The sequence below is a fragment of the Taudactylus pleione genome, unplaced genomic scaffold (genome assembly GCF_031769625.1).
Source record: "Taudactylus pleione unplaced genomic scaffold, aTauple2 ptg000296l, whole genome shotgun sequence".
Taxonomy (NCBI): domain Eukaryota; kingdom Metazoa; phylum Chordata; class Amphibia; order Anura; family Myobatrachidae; genus Taudactylus; species Taudactylus pleione.
In genome coordinates, this window is record NW_028284698.1 from 5,131,149 (window position 1) to 5,150,649 (window position 19,501).

The 19,501-nt window shown below is 45.6% G+C and overlaps 1 protein-coding gene and 1 long non-coding RNA gene across 3 annotated transcripts in view; one reads left to right on the forward strand and one right to left on the reverse strand.

Annotated features, from left to right (window-relative positions):
- LOC148511669 (protein kinase C theta type-like) overlaps positions 1-19,501 on the reverse strand; it is a 55,682-nt gene that overhangs the window by 14,973 nt on the left and 21,208 nt on the right. For both annotated transcript variants that reach the window (XM_088482893.1, XM_088482892.1), the window contains exons 2-5: positions 15,693-15,866; positions 13,468-13,559; positions 2,614-2,676; positions 2,104-2,242 (exon numbers count right to left, since the gene is read on the reverse strand). In XM_088482893.1, the coding sequence (XP_088339019.1) occupies positions 2,104-2,242; positions 2,614-2,676; positions 13,468-13,559; positions 15,693-15,815 (417 nt within the window). In that variant the 5' untranslated portion in view covers positions 15,816-15,866. The remainder of the gene's footprint in view (positions 1-2,103; positions 2,243-2,613; positions 2,677-13,467; positions 13,560-15,692; positions 15,867-19,501) is intronic.
- LOC148511670 (uncharacterized) lies at positions 1,239-15,915 on the forward strand. The gene is made up of 3 exons (XR_015880237.1): positions 1,239-1,325; positions 2,997-3,092; positions 15,609-15,915. It is a non-coding gene; the product is annotated as an uncharacterized LOC148511670 (long non-coding RNA).

The following is a 19,501-nucleotide window of genomic DNA, read 5'->3' on the forward strand; positions in this document are numbered from 1 at the left end:
GCCTATGGGCTTCTTACCGGACCCTGCACCCGACACTTCGCCGCCGCCCCGCCGTCGCCATGCGCTGGCCCCCACTCACCTGCTGTCCATGGTCGCTGGCCCGCGCTCCTCCTGGGTCCTCCATCTCCTCCTACTCCTAATCTTCTTCTGGGTGCGGGAGGAGGAGGAGCCCGGGGCTTCCTGCACATGTGACCAGCAGGAAGCTCCCGGGGCTCGGAGGGGATGGGGTCCCACAGAGACCCTGTCACCAGGCGTCGGCTGCTTCGCAAAGGGCAACTCTTATCGCAAGAGCTGTCCTTTGCGATACTAATCGCATATGTTAGTAGATATGTGATTAGTAAGGTTGCGGTAACTGGCGGAATGGTCACTGCAACCTTAGTACATCCCGCCCTATATGTGTTGGAATGGGTAAGTAATGCCAGCTGTCGGGATGCCTCCCGTCAGAATACCGACAGCGGCATCCCGATGATTGGTATCCAAACGGGTCGGGAAAGTATACTTAGCCTCTCTACTTCCCCCCCTAACCCTCCCCGTTTTGTGCCTAACCCTAGCCCACCCCCAATAGGGCCTAACCCTAACCACCCCAAAACCTAACCCTAATTACGCTCCCGAAACCTAACCCTCCCCCCAGACTTACTAATGCTAAGGACACCCCAGACTTACTTCATTCGGGCACGCGTCCTTCAGTGTTCCGGCGTCAGGATTAAATAGGTGTCAGCATTTCGACGCCTATCTTAAGTTCCTATCGGGGTTTCCTTGTCGGTATACATAACTACATCCCTATGTGTAAGTGTGTGTATACTGTTTATATGTGAGTGTATGTTTTATATATATGGTAGGCATCCTGGATCTTCAAACTGGATACGGTTTCCCCTAGAGGGTTAAACGAACGCATATCATGGAACATGCTTTTATGAATGAAATTCTTTGGAATCAGTACATCATGCATATATTGTTTGCTCTAAATTTATTATACTTTTGAGCTATTATAATACAGTATATTTATATTTAGTTACATATGTGAAAATCGTCTTTGTGCTACTTATATTTTCTATACACTATTTGGCATTGATATTTGTTTTTAACAAATTGATTGATTTAAACCTCTTCTTTTCAAACTCGGTTTTTCTAATCTTGTCTTTTTCTGTTCTATCTTCACGTGTTCTCTACAGGCAGGTCAGAGCCGGGCAAGCGTCTAAGGTTTCCATGACAACCGCCGAGAATGTGAGCTGTTGCGTCATCATGATGCGCTGCTTACTCCCTCCGGTTTCGTGCACCTGGCGGCCCTGCCTGGTCTACAATCACTTCCATGGTGGGGATATAAGGTAAGGTGACTAATTGTCTCACTTCTTATGTATTCCTGACGACGGGGCTTGATAGCCCAGAAACGTTGAATAAATCTACACTCTGATCGGAAGTCCTGCAGCATTTCAGTGATATATATATATATTTAGGACTCCCCTAAAGGCTCCATGTGGGGCTTTCAGGGGGAAGGGAAGGGTAGGCTCTGTGTGGTTTGGAGAGGGCCCACACCATTTAGTTGCCCTGGGGCCACCACAAGCCTTAATCTGGCCCTGGTAACGTGTCTACAGTACACATTGCCTATAAATGCATTGTGACATCTTGTTGCACGGCTGCAATGGTGCTTTTTATCAGGAGACAACACGTGCTGGTCTCAGCTTTCAGTTTTCCTGGTGAGGAGAAAACATTGCCATGTACAGTATGTGTCAGTATAGAGACAGATTCAATTATCCGCAGGACTTACCACATGCCTGCAGCTCCTGGGTTTAATGCTCAGAGCTATTTAATTACTTACCAATATCCACCAGCAGTAAGCCCGCAGCTCATTTATAGCCTGTCTAATTTGAGATGGTAAAAGCAGCTGAATGACAGCTGTAATAGGAATATTACAAATGTCCTCTTATGATATGGAAACTGTTGTATGAAATCTCAGTTTACTTTCCTCATTATTGGATACTTTGTAGGTGTAATGTACAGGTGATGTTACAGTGTGCCTTTTGTAGCCATATTGACTTACACCAGGCTTCTCTATGAAATGTGAGTAGTTACATGAGTAACAGTAGGAAATCCTGTGCACCTCACCTCAGGAGCGATGTAGCCACGTGTTCCTGCGTATCCATTGGCTGTTCTGTCTCCCAGCATGTTTTCAATTGCAAGACCGAAGTCTGCAATCTTCAGATGACCCGTTTCAGCAACTAGAATGTTTTCAGGCTTGAGGTCTCTGTGAAGAAAATACAATCTTTGTATGCACTGAGACTATTGGTCATACCATTAAAGCAGATATATTGGCCATCTACTATGCTGCACAGCCAATGCAATATGTCAGTGAATGATGTCGTTCACAGACATATCAGGGGTACACACCTGATGACATGCTCGTGATTATCGGTCATTCAATTGAACAGCGGATATAACGCCCAGTGTGTACCCAGTATAAGATGTAGGTGGAAATATGTGGCAATGAATAAAAGTATAATATGTAAAAAGTAGAGCGCAGGCAGACCTGATAATAAATATATCACATTTTGCATATTACAATCCATACTTATATACTTATATTATACCATTGTTATAGTGTAGCTTTATACTTACCGATGGACTATGCCCTTGGAATGTAGGTATTGAACCCCACATACAATCTCCGCTCCATAGAACCTGATAGAAAGAGAATAAATCAATGTTTCATTGTTAGGATGCTTACGTAATGGCACAGAAATTTCAAGTCAACACTCCCTATGTATTCTGACCATGTCCCTGTCATTTGTTTATATTTACTAACTAATTTCTCTTTGGTGATCCCTATCACTAATCTAACAGTATTCACCTCGCTATAAGATCGGCCAACTTGCATGCCCGCAGGCAAATAGCACCTTTCTAAGTGATCAGCTCCACCCCAGCTCTATCCTAATTGGATGGTGTTATACCCATGTGTCCTTCTCCCTGCATCTGACAGCTGCCTCCTTTCCTATATAAAGCTGACTCGCCCCACTGTTCTCTCTGACCTGCCTAATGGAGCCGAGCCTGAGATCTGGCAACAAGAGTGAGAGCAGAATCTCCTCCAAACACATGTGGTGAGTAATATATGTATACATTACTATAGGGACATTCCTCATCAGGTGACAAATGTAAATTACCTTTCTGATTACTTTTATTCTCAGCACACATTTATTACTATAAGAGTGTGGGCCTGATTCAGAGCCGGACGCTATTTGCGCTCGCTCGTTCAGAAAAAGGGGCCGGATATTTAAATAGAGCGCTCGCTCTTTGCGGTGTGTTGACGCCTCTATGTCTGAATGAGCGAACGAAACATGCGCTCGCTATTTTTTTAAAAACGCCCCCTGGCCGCTCGCATCCTACGTCATCTCCGCTATTTATTAGATTAATCGAGTACATCGAAAGGTGTATGAACCGCTCACAGTACTTGTGGTAGGATTTTCCTACCGCAATCATGCGAGCAGTTCAGGCTAAAAGACAACCAAGTGACGTGGTCGATGACGCTGCTTTGTTAATTATGCACACCCTTAAAATGCCCGTTTTGACCGTTTGGCACGCCTGCGTTCGGATCTCCACTCCCCGTTTTCAAGCACCTTTCCCTGTTACCACTCACAAACGCCTCATCCTGTCACTCAAAATAGCAGGCATTCACTATTTTGCGAGCACACAATTTCCGACCGCAATGACTGGTTCACGCATGCATATTACAACCCATACACATGCGCAGTTGTGCGAACATCGCTCGGAGCAAACGAGCGGCCGCTTACGAGCGGCTCTGAATCAGGCCCTGTGTCCCAAATATACATCTCATGTAGCTTTTGCTTTATAAGTGTTTGACAATGTAAAAATGTGGGTAATATTGGCATTGGTGAGCATATGATTCTGAGTGGGACCCAGCCACATCCGTGTGTGCGTCTTTTGGTGGTCGCCCATTGGTGACTTTATGCCAATGATGCTACAAAGTCCTTCCCTGGTGTACACCTGTGCCTACGAATGTGCAAGGACTGAGACACCCACTGTCAGCGCCCGTAATGCTGAAATACAATTGGTCATACCACTGACACTGGCACCAGCCCTATGGCAGATGCAGTTTCCCCATCCGAGTACGGCCTCCTATATGAGCGGCTGAGCTGGCAATTTATGACTTTTATGACTTTCCATCGACAGCCTGTCCAATTACTTTATTTCATATTATTCACGGGAGTTTTTAGTTTTTCTTGCTAGATTTCTACACATTTTATATGTATATGTGTAATTATTTGTAATATAATTATTTTTAATAATATTATAAATAATGACACTTATACATAGAAAATGAAATATCAAATAAATATATTTATACATGTTTTCCTTTTTCCTGTTTGATACACCAGCGCCTGGCATAATTCTCCTGGTATAAGTGGTTGTGAGTCTGTGTACACAACCATTTTCAATGACATGCCCATGACACAATGGCACACCCATGACCTGCCCATAGCACACACTCATGACCCGCCCATGGCACATCCATGGTACGCCCATGACATCTTGTTTGTGACATGCCCATGATGACACATTGATACGCCCATGACACACCCATGAGACGCCCGTTACATGCCCATGAGAAGGGCCATCTCTGTGTATGCTCTAAGCCACCGCCCAGGAACGCCAACTACATTGGCAGCACATTTCTGAGACTGTGTCTCCCGTGCCCCTCAATTGCAGCTCTGACCCTGTGCGCACACTATCTGGGCACATGCGCAGTGCGACATAGATTCATGCACAGAAATCGGCAATGTGTGCAACTCAGAGTTAGGCCCTTCATATTCTCAGGCTAGGATCAACATATTTAAACAAATATATAAATTTTGCTTAGAACATAATATAATTTGTTATACCACATGGCAGGGCCGAAGCTAGGATATCTGTTACCTGGGGCAAGGCAGTAATTTTGCACCTCCTCCCTTCATGTACCTGGATTTGTCCTTGCTCCTCCATAAGGCAGTGCACTAGTCAGACGTCCCTGGTATAGTGACTTACATTATTTCACACACTATAATGCCCATTACACATTATGCCACACACTGTAATGCCTATTACCAAAGTGCCACTTACATATTTGCCCCTGACACCATTTTATGCCCCACAGATAGGCTTCTAATTACTTTTAAATTACCTGCTCATTGTCAGGGGTTTTATGCTCGATTCCAGGGGTTTCATGCTCATTGCCAGAGGTTTCATACTCGATGCCAGGGGTCTCATGCTCGTTACCAGGGGTCTCATGCTCGTTACCAGGGGTCTCATGCTCGTTACCAGGGGTCTCATGCTCGTTACCAGGGGTCTCATGCTCTGGGTTTCATGCTCCTTGCCAGGTGTCTCATGCTCATTATCAGGTGTCTCATGCTCGATGCCAGGGGTCTCATGCTCATTGCCAGGGGTCTCAAGCTCGTTGCCAGGGGTCCCATGCTCTGGGTTTCATGCTCATTGCCAGGAGTTTCATGCTCGTTATCAGGTGTTTCATGCTCATTGTCAGGGGTTTCATGCTTGTTGTCAGGGGTTTCATGCTCATTGCCAGGGGTTTCATGCTCGTTGTCAGGGGTTTCATGCTCTGGGTTTCATGCTCATTGCCAGGAGTTTCATGCTCGTTATCAGGTGTTTCATGCTCATTGCCAGGGGTCTCATGCTCGATGCTAGGGGTCTCATGCTCAATGCCAGGGGTTTGATGCTCATTGCCAGGTGTCTCATGCTCGTTGCCAGGGGTCTCATGCTCTGGGTTTCATGCTCGTTGCCAGGAGTTTCATGCTCGTTGCCAGGGGTCTCATGCTCGATGCCAGGGGTCTCATGCTCTGGGTTTCATGCTCAATGCCAGGGGTTTCATGCTTGTTGTCAGGGGTTTCATGCTCATTGCCAGGGGTTTCATGCTCGTTGTCAGGGGTTTCATGCTCTGGGTTTCATGCTCATTGCCAGGAGTTTCATGCTCGTTATCAGGTGTTTCATGCTCATTGCCAGGGGTCTCATGCTCGATGCTAGGGGTCTCATGCTCAATGCCAGGGGTTTGATGCTCATTGCCAGGTGTCTCATGCTCGTTGCCAGGGGTCTCATGCTCTGGGTTTCATGCTCGTTGCCAGGAGTTTCATGCTCGTTGCCAGGGGTCTCATGCTCGATGCCAGGGGTCTCATGCTCTGGGTTTCATGCTCAATGCCAGGGGTTTCATGCTTGTTGTCAGGGGTTTCATGCTCATTGCCAGGGGTTTCATGCTCTGGGTTTCATGCTCGTTGCCAGGAGTTTCATGCTCGTTGCCAGGAGTTTCATGCTCGTTGCCAGGGGTCTCATGCTCGATGCCAGGGGTCTCATGCTCTGGGTTTCATGCTCAATGCCAGGGGTTTCATGCTTGTTGTCAGGGGTTTCATGCTCATTGCCAGGGGTTTCATGCTCGTTGTCAGGGGTTTCATGCTCGTTGTCAGGGGTTTCATGCTCGTTGTCAGGGGTTTCATGCTCATTGTCAGGGGTTTCATGCTCGTTGTCAGGGGTTTCATGCTCATTGTCAGGGGTTTCACGCTCATTGCCAGGGGTCAATGCTCATTGCCAGGGGTTCCATGCTCATTGCCAGGAGTTTCATACTTGTTGTCAAGTGTTCCATGCTCATTGCCAGGTGTTTCATGCTCGTTGTTAGGGGTTTCACACTCGTTGCCAGGGGTTTTACATCTCCCAGCAGCACCAGCATTCCCGACGCTTACGGGAACGCTTGCTATTCGCTGGCCTAACAGAAACTAGAGGTCCAGTAGGACCTCTAGCATCTGTCTCCTCCTAGGCGGCGCCCATTTTTGGAGGGCCGTTTTCAGCAGATTCCATGCGGTCGGCTAGTCTGCATGGAATCTGCAGCCCACAAGCCACCATGCCCCACAAGCCTCCGTGCCCCCAAGCCACCACAGGGTCTGAGTCAGCCCTTCAGTACCCCCTCAAATCCGATGCCTAGCCCCCCCTAGTTGCGGCCCTGCACATGGCTAGGTGTAAGGAGGATAACATAATATAATTTGATATACCACATGGCTAGGTGTAAGGAGGAGAACATAACATCATTTGTTATACCACATGGCTAGGTGTAAGGAGAAGACCATAACATAATCTGATACACCACATGACTTGGTGTAAGGAGGAGAACATAATATAATTTGTTATAGTTATACCACATGGCTAGGTGTAAGGAGGAGAACATAACATAATCTGATACACCACATGACTGTTATGGCTGAGGTCAGATAATTGGGTATTAGTCCTGCTACGGCCTTGAGGGCTGGTATATCTTGGCTAGATGCGGTCGAGTAGTAGCCCTGAGGGCTAGAGGTGCTTGGTGAGCTGTGGCCTTTGGGCAAGTAGGATGAGATGCGGCCTTTGGGCCGGTAGCATCCTTGAGGGCTGGAGGTGCCTGGTCAGCTGTGGCCTGTGGGCCAGTAGGATGAGATGCGGCCTTTGGGCCAGTAGCAGCCTTGAGGGATGGAAATGTCTGATTGTTAGTGGCCTGTGGGCTGGTAAGATGAGATGCGGCCTTTGGGTCGGTAACAGCCCCTGCTAGTTGTGACCTGAAGGCCAATAGGATGAGATGCGGCCTTTGGGCCGGTTATAACAGTCACTGGATGCAGTTGCAGCCTTTGGACTGTGAAGCAGCCTTGAGGGCTGAAGGACTTGGCAAGGTGACGCTGGGGTGCGCTGAGTGCCGCCGGGGTGACACCAGCGATAGTACACTTGATGGCGTACTCTGGATGCTGAAGTGCTCTTAGTGCCGCCGGGATGACACCAGCGATTGTACACAAAATTGCATACTCAGGACGCTGAAATGCGCTTAGTGTCGCCGGGATGACACCAGCGACTGTACACAAATTTGCGTACTAAAGAAGCTGAAGTGTGCTTAGTGTCGCCGGGATGACACCAGCGATTGTACACAAATTTGTGTACTCAGGACGCTGAACGCGGCCTGCGCCGCCTGGATGACACAAATGGCTGGAGACAGGAATGTGGACCGGATCGCCTAGATGACACAAGCGGCCAGTAGTACTATTGCGGACCGTGCCGCCTAGATGACACAAACAGCTGGCAGTACTATTGTGGACCGTACCGCCCAGATGACACAATCGGCAAAAACAAGGAGGCTGACTAGACACAGGTAACTCGACTGTAAACAGGAGACCACACTGGAACCGGAAACACGTGGAACGCTATCACCGGCATGGAGTGAAGGGCTGGCTGGAATTTAACAGAAACAGGGCCCAACCAGAGCAAGTCTCCCTAATGACAGACCAGTGAGCACCTGGGCTGTGCAGAGACAGGAGAATCAATCAGTGGGCACCTGATAGTGCACACAGACAGGCAGTAATTAGTGCAGAGGCTCAGCAGCAACCAAGACTGGAAGTTCAAACAATATGCTGCTAACCACAGATCCAAACAGGAGGAAGGAGGAGACTTCAGCAAATGCTTGCCCAGTGCTCACCCCGCACAGCAATGGCAGTGCGGTGGCTTGTGATAATTACTAGGTGTGAGGAGGAGCAGGGGTGCCGAGAGGGGGAGGAGCGGGTACAAATTGCTCGGGCTTGCTGGAGGGGCCCGGGTTCGGCACCGCTTCCCCCCCTCTTACATCACGCAGCAGCCCAGCACACACTGCTGTGTGCTGGGCTGCCCTGGAGACTGCTTGCGGCTGCTGAGAAACAGCCACAGCAGTCTCCGACAGTATGCCTGTGGGGGGAGCGATCAAGCTAATCACATCCCCCACTGGTTATGTGCCGGGCTGAGGGGGCTCACTGCACCCCCCCTCACCAGTGCGCAAGTGGCGTTGCAAAATGTTTTGCGGTGACCGCACCTCCCGTGATTAGGCCACGCCCCCTTTTTCCGGGGCCCAGCACGGCTCTTGACAGGCCTGAGGAGGAGAACATAACATAATCTGATACACTACATGGCTAGGTGTAAGGAGGAGAACATAACATAGTCTGATACACCACATGGCTAGGTGTAAGGAGGAGAACATAATATAATCTGATATACCACATGGCTAGGTGTAAGGAGGAGAACATAATATAATTTGTTATACCACATGGCTAGGTGTAAGGAGGAGAATATAATATAATTTGTTATACCACATGGCTAGGTGTAAGGAGGAGAACATAATATAATCTGATACACCACATGGCTAGGTGTAAGGAGGAGAACATAATATAATTTGTTATACCACATGGCTAGGTGTAAGGAGGAGAATATAATATAATTTGTTATACCACATGGCTAGGTGTAAGGAGGAGAACATAACATAATCTCTTATACTACATGGCTAGGTGCAAGGAGGAGAACATAATATAAGTTGTTATACCACATGGCTAGGTGTAAGGAGGAGAACATAATATAATCTGTTATACCACATGGCTAGGTGTAAGGAGGAGAACATAACATAATCTGTTATACCACATGGCTAGGTGTAAGGAGGAGACCATAATATAATTTGTTATACCACATGGCTAGGTGTAAGGAGGAGAACATAATATAATCTGTTATACCACATGGCTAGGTGTAAGGAGGAGAACATAACATAATCTGATACACCACATGGCTAGGTGTAAAGAGGAGAACATAACATAAACTGATATACCACATGGCTAGGTGTAAGGAGGAGAGCATAATATAATCTGATACACCACATGGCTAGGTGTAAGGAGGAGAACATAATATAATTTGTTATACCACATGGCTAGGTGTAAGGAGGAGAACATAACATAATCTGTTATACCACATGGCTAGGTGTAAGGAGGAGAACATAACATAATCTGTTATACCACATGGCTAGGTGTAAGGAGGAGAACATAATATAATCTGTTATACCAAATGGCTAGGTGTAAGGAGGAGAACAGAATATAATGTGATACACCACATGGCTAGGTGTAAAGAGGAGAACATAATATAATTTGTTATACCACATGGCTAGGTGTAAGGAGGAGAACATAATATAATGTGATACACCACATGGCTAGGTGTAAGGAGAAGAATGTTTTAAAATCCCAAAAACCTTGACGGTTTAAGATTGTCCACACACAATTTCAAAGATCTCAGTGCAATCTTATATTTTTAACCATGTTTGTTAATATTAGCACATGAACATTTCTGATGCTGCACTATATTGCAGTCACTTATCAAACATCTATATATAAAAAAAAAAAATGTTGACAAATTTTATGCAAGTGCAGTGAGAACTGGAGCAAGGCCCTACCCGCCCTCCCCTCACAGCTCTCACTGGCTGCCACATACACAGCCTCTCACCCCCTCCAGCATTGTGAAGAGAGAGAGGAAGGTGAGAATGAGAGGGAAGTAAGATATACGGCGGAATTCAATCCTTTGTAGCCCCTATCGCGCCCGACGGAGCTATTCAATTCTTGCTCCTGTCGGGCATGATGAGCTGCCAGCGCTACATTTCAGCTCGCAGCCCCTGGGGGATGAGAGCTGAAATGTGCGAAAAGTGACATGTTTGGGCACCCAAACATCACTTTTCGCGATCGCGCCCAGCACTTTGGTTGGGTTTAGCTGCTTTACGCGGCTAAACCTGACCTCTATGAGCGCGATCAGCATGAAAATCTTGGACAATTGCATAGCGGCCCGCAATTTCCTGTCACTTTAGATGGGAGATGCGGGCCGTGAATACAATTGAATTCCGCCCATAGAAGTAGGAGGGGAGAGAGAGGGAGGAGGAGAAGAGAGAGTGTGGTGGGGGAGAGAGAGGGAGGTGAGAATGAGAGTGAGGGAAGAGAGATATAGAGGTAGAAGGGGGAGAGACAGGGAGTGAGAGAGGAGGGGAATAGAGGGAGGAAGGAGGGTAAGAGATATAGATGTAGGAGGGTGACAAAGATAGAGAGAGATAGAGGGAGGAGGGGAGATAGGATGGTGAGAGAGAGACAGAGGAGGGGAATAGAGATATCGATATCGGCCCGATATGACTTTTCCGGCCATATCGGAACAACATATCAACAGAATCGTTCAGTGTGTATGGCCAATCTGCACGCTCCCATGGTCGTTAGCGATATCTTCTGGTTGGCCCTGCTGAATGGCCAACCGGACGATATCGCATGCAGTGCCATGCAAGGTAATGAAAAACAGAACAAGGTATAATTCCGTCCTTCATTACATAGTTTTGATGTGTACCATGGATATGATATGTCGGCCCATCGGCTGCCATATTATCTGGGTACACATCGCTTCAGTGTGTACGCAGCATAAGACTTAGCCGTGATCAGTGGCTTGTTTGCACACTTTGATAAAACAGCTTTACAATTATGTCACAGCTGTTGTTCCCGGATAATATTACTGATATCCCAATTAACATAGAAACATAGAATTTGACGGCAGATAAGAACCACTTGCCCCATTTTTAAACATATTGTTACCTCAACCCTTATTGAGCCTTACTTCTTCTGAAGGATATCCTTATGTCTATCCCATGCATGTTTAAATTGCTCTACTGTCTTAGCCTCTACCACCTCTGATGGGAGGCTATTCCACTTGTCCACTACCTTTCTGTGAAGTAATTTTTCTTCAAATTTCCCCTGAATCTACCTCCCTCCAATTTCAGAACATGTCCTCTTGCTCTAATACTTCTCTTTCTTTGAAGAATGTCTCCTTCCTTTACCTTGTTAAAACCCTTTATATATTTGAACGTTTCTATCATGTCCCCCCTTTCCCTTCTCTGCTACAAACTATACATATTAAGATCTTTCAGTCTTTCCTGGTACGTTCTGGGGTGTAGACCTTGCACCATTTTAGTTGCCCTTCTTTGTACATTCTCTAATGTACTAATATCCTTCTGGATATATGGCCTCCAGAACTGAACACAGTATTCGAGATGAGGATGTACCAATGACCTACAGTATACAGTGGTCTTATCACTTCTTTCTTTCTACTACTGATTTTTTTCCCTATGCAACCAAGCATCTGACTTGCCTTCCTCACTGCTTTGTTACAGCTTGCCTTTAAGTCACCTGAAATAGTGACTCCTACTGTAGATTCCTTTCCTCTTCAGTAGTTTCCAGTATGGTGCCATTAATACTATGTTTAGCCTTTGGATTTTTGAGACCCAAGTGCATGATCTTGCATTTTTTGGCATTAAACTGTAGTTGCCACATTCTTGACCATTCCTCTAGTCTACCTAGATCATCAATCATTTGTTTTACCCCTCCTGGTGTGTCTACCCTGTTGCATATATTTGTGTCATCTGCAAAAAGGCATAGCTTCCCTTCAATACCATTTGCAATGTCACAAATAAAGATATTCTGCCCATATAAAGTGGGCAGAATAGGGAGAATCTCACCAGGAATCCATGGTCCAAGTACAGATCCCTGAGGTACTCCACTGGTAACATTTCCCTCTTGAGACTGCACTCCGTTTACTACAACTCTCTGTTTCCTATCCTGCAGCCATGATATCCATTCAACTATCTTTGTATCCAATCCCATGCTTTCCAGTTTATTTAACAGTCTGTGATGTGGAACAGTGTCAAAAGCCTTACTAAAGTCTAGCTTATCTATATCTATGGCCCCCCTTTATCTATTTCCTTAGTCACCCAGTCAAAAAAGTCAATAAGATTTGTTTGACATGATCTCCCACCAGTAAATCCATGCTGTTTTGAGATAATCTATGACTCTTTATTTTAAGAGTGTTTCCACCAATTTCCCTACTACTGATGTAAGGCTCACTGGTCGGTAGTTACTTGCCTCTTCCTTACTTCCACTTTTGTGCAGTGAGACAACGTTTGCTTTTTTTTAGTCCTCTGGAATTACTCCAGTAGCTAGTGACTGGTTGAATAATTCTGTTAATGGTGTTACCAGCACCCCTTTAAGCTCATTTAGTATCCTTGGATGTATCCCATCAGGCCCCATTGATTTATCCACTTTCAGGTTTGAGAGTTCTGTTAGGATCTTCTCCTCTGTAAATGTGCTTGTACCTACTGTTCCCGTCTGCTCCATGGGAGGTTTCTGTCCTCCCTGAGCTCACCTTGTGTTACGGTTTGACAGGTGTACCACCCCAGTCAAACTCCCCACATGCCACTGTCCCCTTGCCTTCTCTCTCAGTAGTGAATACTGAACAAAAATAATTATTAAGATGATCAGCTATTACATTGTCTCCCTCAACAATACTGCCTCTTTCTGTCTTTAATCTTTTTATTCCACCTTTTGTTTTTCTCCTTTCGCTTATATACTTAAAAAAAAAGTTTTGCCCCCTTTTCCCACTGACTGTGCCATTTTCTCCTCCGCTTTTACCTTTGCACATCTGATTACTTTCTTAGCCTTCTTCTGTTTACAAGATACTCCTTTTTATTCTAAGATATAACACAGATGTAATTTATGCTTATAAACACTGTGTTATCTATTTCTATACATCAGAAAAAAATGTTCATTAAGTCCATCCTCTATCTAGTTGTGTTTACAAGATATCATTCTATATCCTCACCTTGCACTGGGGATGTCAAGGCGGCCTTCCCTTGTGAGGAGCTGATGGAAATCCCCACCACATGCGTACTCCATGCCAAGAAGCACGTGCTCCTGTTTATGGAAGAAGCAGTAGTATCATTACACATGTCGGGGAATCCAGGAGGGAACAAATTGGACTGTGGGGAAATGTCATCTATTTACCAATAATAAATAAACAAAAAATATAAGAGTTTAGCATTTTTAAAAATGTTTTTCCCTTATTTTCTCTTCTTGGGAATATAATGGACAGTCATAGGGAGGACAAGGAGAACATACAGTGGGTAGGAGAACTGGTAATAAGAAGTATCACACTGAATGAAAGCTCTATAGTGTTTTTACAGTGAAGTTCTTAATACATCACACCAGTAAAATGTTTATTTTTACAATGACAAATTACAAAAGGAAATAAATTGTCCTACATGCAAACTGATAATAATTCAAGCATCTAAATCAAAACATCGCAATTAATGAATAATTACACAAGGGCTGCATAACTACATTAGCATTAGAAGCTGTTATCAATGGCACTGATCCCCAATCTATGGGTCATATAGCACTGATCCCCAATCTATGGGCCACATAGCACTGATCCCCAATCTATGGGCCACATAGCACTGATCCCCAATCTATGGGCCACATAGCACTGATCCCCAATCTATGGGCCACCTAGCACTGATCCCCAATCTATGGGCCACCTAGCACTGATCCCCAATCTATGGACCACATAGCACTGATCCCCAATCTATGGGCCACATAGCACTGATCTCCAATCTATGGGCCACATAACACAGGCAAAGCTGCTCTCTTCTTCCTGCAGGAACCAGGACAGATACACGGATACCTGGTACAGAAATACCACTCTCTCCCTGTATCTATCCTTTCTTGCATGGCCCTGAGTCTGGCTTTCTGCAATCACCCACACAGCTGCAATGAGGCCTCTTATAAGTAATGTCAGTCAAGCAGCAAGAATGAATGAGCTACACTGTGATATGCCCCCAGACCATTACTGTCCTATTGTAGAGCATGGTCTCACAAGTTTTACCACATGGGAGGACAGGTAAGTATTATGTAGGGGAATGTGTTACTGCATAGTTGGGACAGCTACTCTTATGGAACCTGTGGGAGGTTCCTGATTTTTCAGGTAGTCCTCCCGCACCCCCGGAAGAGCAGGCACTTCTCCCGCATCCCACCTACTGCCGAGTAAAGTGGGCAGAATAGGGAGAATCTTACTAGGAATATATGGTCCGTCTGGAGGGGAGGGGCATAATGACGCGTTTCTATGATAAATGCATCATTTGGCCCCACTACCTATTCAAATATGCGCGATTCACAGCATTTTGTCATAAGGGGACACAGCCTATTTATATAAATAGTCTGGTCCTGCCCATTACTGCCCACCTGCATCTCCTTTCCGGCTTCTCCTGGAGAGCACAATGTAAAAGTAGGTAAGTATGAGTTGGGAGGGGTGGGGAAGAATTACAGCATGTTACTGCAGTGATGTTACAGAGGTTAGGGAGGAATGTGTTATAGCAGTGATGGTGGTATAATAAATAATATATCCCTAAAATAGTGGACAGCTGGCTCTTAGCTGTATTTCCATATTAGGATATCCCATACTCATCACCTGCTATGTCCTCCCATTTATCAGCCCAGTAACTACAGCTCCTCATATAACCCCACTATTAAATGATTATCGGCGAAGGTCTGTGACATATTTAGGCCAAGTAAACAGCCAAATGGAGCCTCCCGGCAAATGGAGCCTCCCTGCGGCATGGTGTGACTGGTCCGGTAAGGTGGGCTGGAGGAGGGGGAACGAGGAACTGACGGAATGCAGTTCCACCTCTTTTCAGCCCACTTTAACAACTGCATCCTTCACTTTTAATAAGAAATGTAACCATATTCATGTACTGCCAGCACTGGAGTAGATATGGCAGGAGATACAAAATTGCTGTGTACATGAATATAAAACTGCAGGAAGCACTTAATAGTCTGATGCGACACATACACTCAGGTACAACGTTCAATTCTATTGTCTATTTTCAATAACCTCTATATCACCAAGTGTTGTAGATACAGAATGCCAGGATTTCTGGAAATGATTAGATGAGATTTGCTTTCTAGGAAAGAAGAGTCACAGCAGAGGAAATTGAGGATATATGGTATATGTGTATATATTGAGCAATACAGCGATAATGACAGCAGTACCTTGGTCTGGAAAGCAAAGTACCCATGGATAAGGAAGGCGCTTCCCGATGCAAGTTCTAATATCCTCCTCTCCACAAACACCATATCCTCCTCGCCCTCCGCTAGCAGCTCTCTCTTGCTCATGACTTTAACGGCCAAATGGTGACTGCCATAGGAATCTGCAGCCAGCAGGACCTAGAGGAAATATTACAGAGTCATCCTCATAAGCCACACAGGAATGTAAAGGCAAATGCATTGTTGTATCACAGTGATTGTGTATTACCTGTTGGATTACTGAAAAAGAAACGATAGACCCATAAGAAGCTTTTGCTATGTATGCACCCTCCCACACCCATAATCCAATTTAGCTGGGACCATGGATGGGAGGAAAAGGGTCTGATCACCAGTTCCAAGTGTTCCTGGACAGGTACTTTGAAATATACACCACCCTCCACCCCCTATCAGCACCTTAATTGCTGGAGGTAAAAGTATGCAGATACTGATGAGAGGAGCATTTGCTAAGTGTGCATTAGTGTTTTCCACTTTGCAGAAAGAGACTTGAAGTACTTGGAATATGCAGCTGCTCTAATGTGTGATTAGCTGACAGTGTAAAGCTTGGTACACACTAAACAACGATTGTACCCATCAATGCGACCGGTGTCCCCAGGGCCGGATTAATAATGGGGCGGGTGGAGCTTCAGCTCCAGGCCCACCATAAAAATAGGCATATTGTCAACAGGATCAGCTGGCAGTGTTGATAGAAAAAAAAAATCCTGCCTCAAGCTGCCAGCTGCTGTGTGGCGTGTGCTCTCCGTGGCCCTGCACACAGCGCTGGATTAAAGGGAGGAAACGGACATCGGACATTAATTAAAATGGAACTGCTGCAGTGCAAGGAAGCAAGCAAAGAGAGATTGGGCGTGTTCCGAGTGTGGGGGCGGGGCTAAACGGCCCAGTGTACTGTCCTCCTGCCTGTTGCTGACTGTTCCTGGTTTGCCATCATGGGACAGAGGGCAGATGATCTGCTACAGAGCCCCTGTTTACTGTCAACTCCCTAGTGACAACATCCAGTACCTGCCTGCAAGGTAAAAGAGAGTTTAACTACTGTTAAGTACAGTATGTGTGTGTGTCTCATGTGTGCATATATGATCCTCTGTATGTGTGACCCTGCATGCTTATTTGCACATGTAACCTGCTGCATATATGACTGCATATATGACCTGCTGCATGAGTGACTTTATATGTGATCTGCATGAGTGGCTCTGCCTATATGAATACTTGTATATGAAATTATGAATATATGCTAAATAAATGTTTCTTATGTTATGGAAATGGTGTGAAAGGCTCTTTATTATGTACCGCCTACTTGTAGCTCCCTCTTACTATCTATCTAATTTATTATGACTATGCTGTTAATTTAAGGCTATAGGGACCCCCACTTTTAAGTAGGGATGTGCAGGCTCGGATAGGTTCGAGTTTGCACGTGGAGTTCGGATTTTTCCCTCCAAAAAAACGGAACTCAGAGGCAAAACGTCATCTTGCACGGACGAACCAGGAATGATGATGTTCGTCCATGCAAGATGACGTTTTGCCTCTTTCTGAGTTCCGTTTTTTTGGAGGGAAAAATCCGAACTCCACGTGCAAACTCGAACCTATCCGAGCCTGCACATCCCTACTTTTAAGGGACTTGGACCCCCAAACCATTAATCCAGCCCTAGCCCAGCCCAATGAAAACCACCATGCTGTTCCCTCCCTGTACAGAGAGGGAGAACTCCATTATTTTCAGTTCAAATGAGTGAAGGACCAGGCTTCATCATGATTTCGTCAATGACCAGTGCCCTTTGTATATACATACATATATTCCTTTTTAAAGACAACAGTGGATACGAATACATATATTTTATAAATATATTTATATTCACACATGCACACACACACACACTAGTAAAGGGACTCGGTTTGCCACTCGCACAGCCCCATCCTGCCTCCCGATCCGTCCAGCTCCCCTCCTCCCCAATCCATCCCTGCTCAATACTTACCCGTTCCTGGCACCCACAGAGTGGTCCTCCTTCGTCCTCTCCAGCTACGGCCTGTCCTGTGGTTCGCTGCAGTGGATGCTTTTGGCTGTTATGGTGATTGCCCCGGCTCCCACTATGCATGTCAGAGGCGGGACAGATGTTGGCGGATTAAGATATATATGTGTGTGTGTGTATGTATATACAGATATATATATTTATTATTATGACACCAACACAGTGTACTATAGTCAGGATGTGTGATTCCAAATGCCGGGCAGCATTTGGAATCGCACATGGTATCATGGGATATGAGGTAAGCTATTTTCTTTTAGTTTTGGCATACCCCTGACGACAGGAGTGCTATATTTTGTCCACATTCAGCATGTCCACTGCATAAAGTTGACATGTTCTGAATGTCGACATCCAGGATGTCAACAATTGAATGCAGCATTACATTATGTAGATGGAGGCCTATTATATGTGCTACAGATTTATTTATACTTTTTTTCCTTTTAGACCTAGTTGATTTGTACATTTTCTATGTGATAAGGACTCTAATGCAGTTGTTACATTCTTTTTATTATATACGTGTCAGGTTTATTGGCTCATTGTGATTAGCATCTTAAGCTCACAGGATCATTATGTTTGTATATGTGTTATTACCTTCTTTCATGTACTTGGGACTATTTCTTTTTATGTATACACTCTATTATAGTAACTATGCAAACCCCAGTCAGGATGCGCCAACGTGATTATGCACTTCTGCTTTTACTGAGAGCAGCTGCCGCCGATTGCAGCCTACCAGGTCCATGCTGGAAACTCAACTATGGATATTTAAGGTGAGTTTATAATGTACATTGGGCCTGATTCACAGTTGTGCACAGTTCTCACAGAGAGACGCAACTGCTGTATTAAAATATGTAAAAGAAGCAGAAAAACACCCACTGCATGCATCTGTATGAATATCGTTCATTTGAGTGACCCTCAGGTTACCAAGGATGGCTGTGAATTTCTCACTTCTGGGGCAAGTGAAATGCATCCAAGGGTGCAGTCACAAGCCTCTGTACGCCCAGAAAATGGGGCTGACACACCATCATTTTCTGTAACTCTGGCCATCAACCCCCCTTCCCTGTCCCCAAACAGCTGCAGCATGTCAATCATGCTGTGGCTTAGGGAGCACTGCAACCATAATCGCAGATAGAGATCTGTACATGCGCAGTACAGGTTCTGTGCATGTGCAGATTGACAAACATCGGAGATGTGCGTAAATCATTGGGTTTGTGTACAACTTTCAATCAGGCCCATTGTTCCCTGAGGAAAGAATTCAATTCTGAAACATTGGAACACAAGTGTTGAGTGCTGACTCATCTGTTTAAAAGTTCCCTGAGTGCTGATGCCGATTGCACCTGGCAAGAATATATGTTTGGAGGAGTGCCACACCCCCACAACATTGGTCATACCCTCCACATTACTAGTCAGACCCATGTTGTGCTGGTCACAACCCCACACAATAGGCCCTTCATAAGTTTCAGCTTCAGGCCCATGTGGACCTTCATCTGGCACTGGGCGTCTCCCCCCCCCCCCCCCCCTGCCGGGAGGCTGACATATAGGATGGATGGTACACAGTAGACGATCCGGTGCCTGACTGCCCGATATGTCTTACCCTGCCGCATCCCACAACATGGGGTCATCAGCCGCATCGTCAGGTTGGACTGCATGTAGGGCTGCATGTAGGACCAACCTGATGATGTGGCTGACGACCCCACAAGAGTGCGCACTTCACAACATAGTGCTTAAACACTTGACAATTTGAAT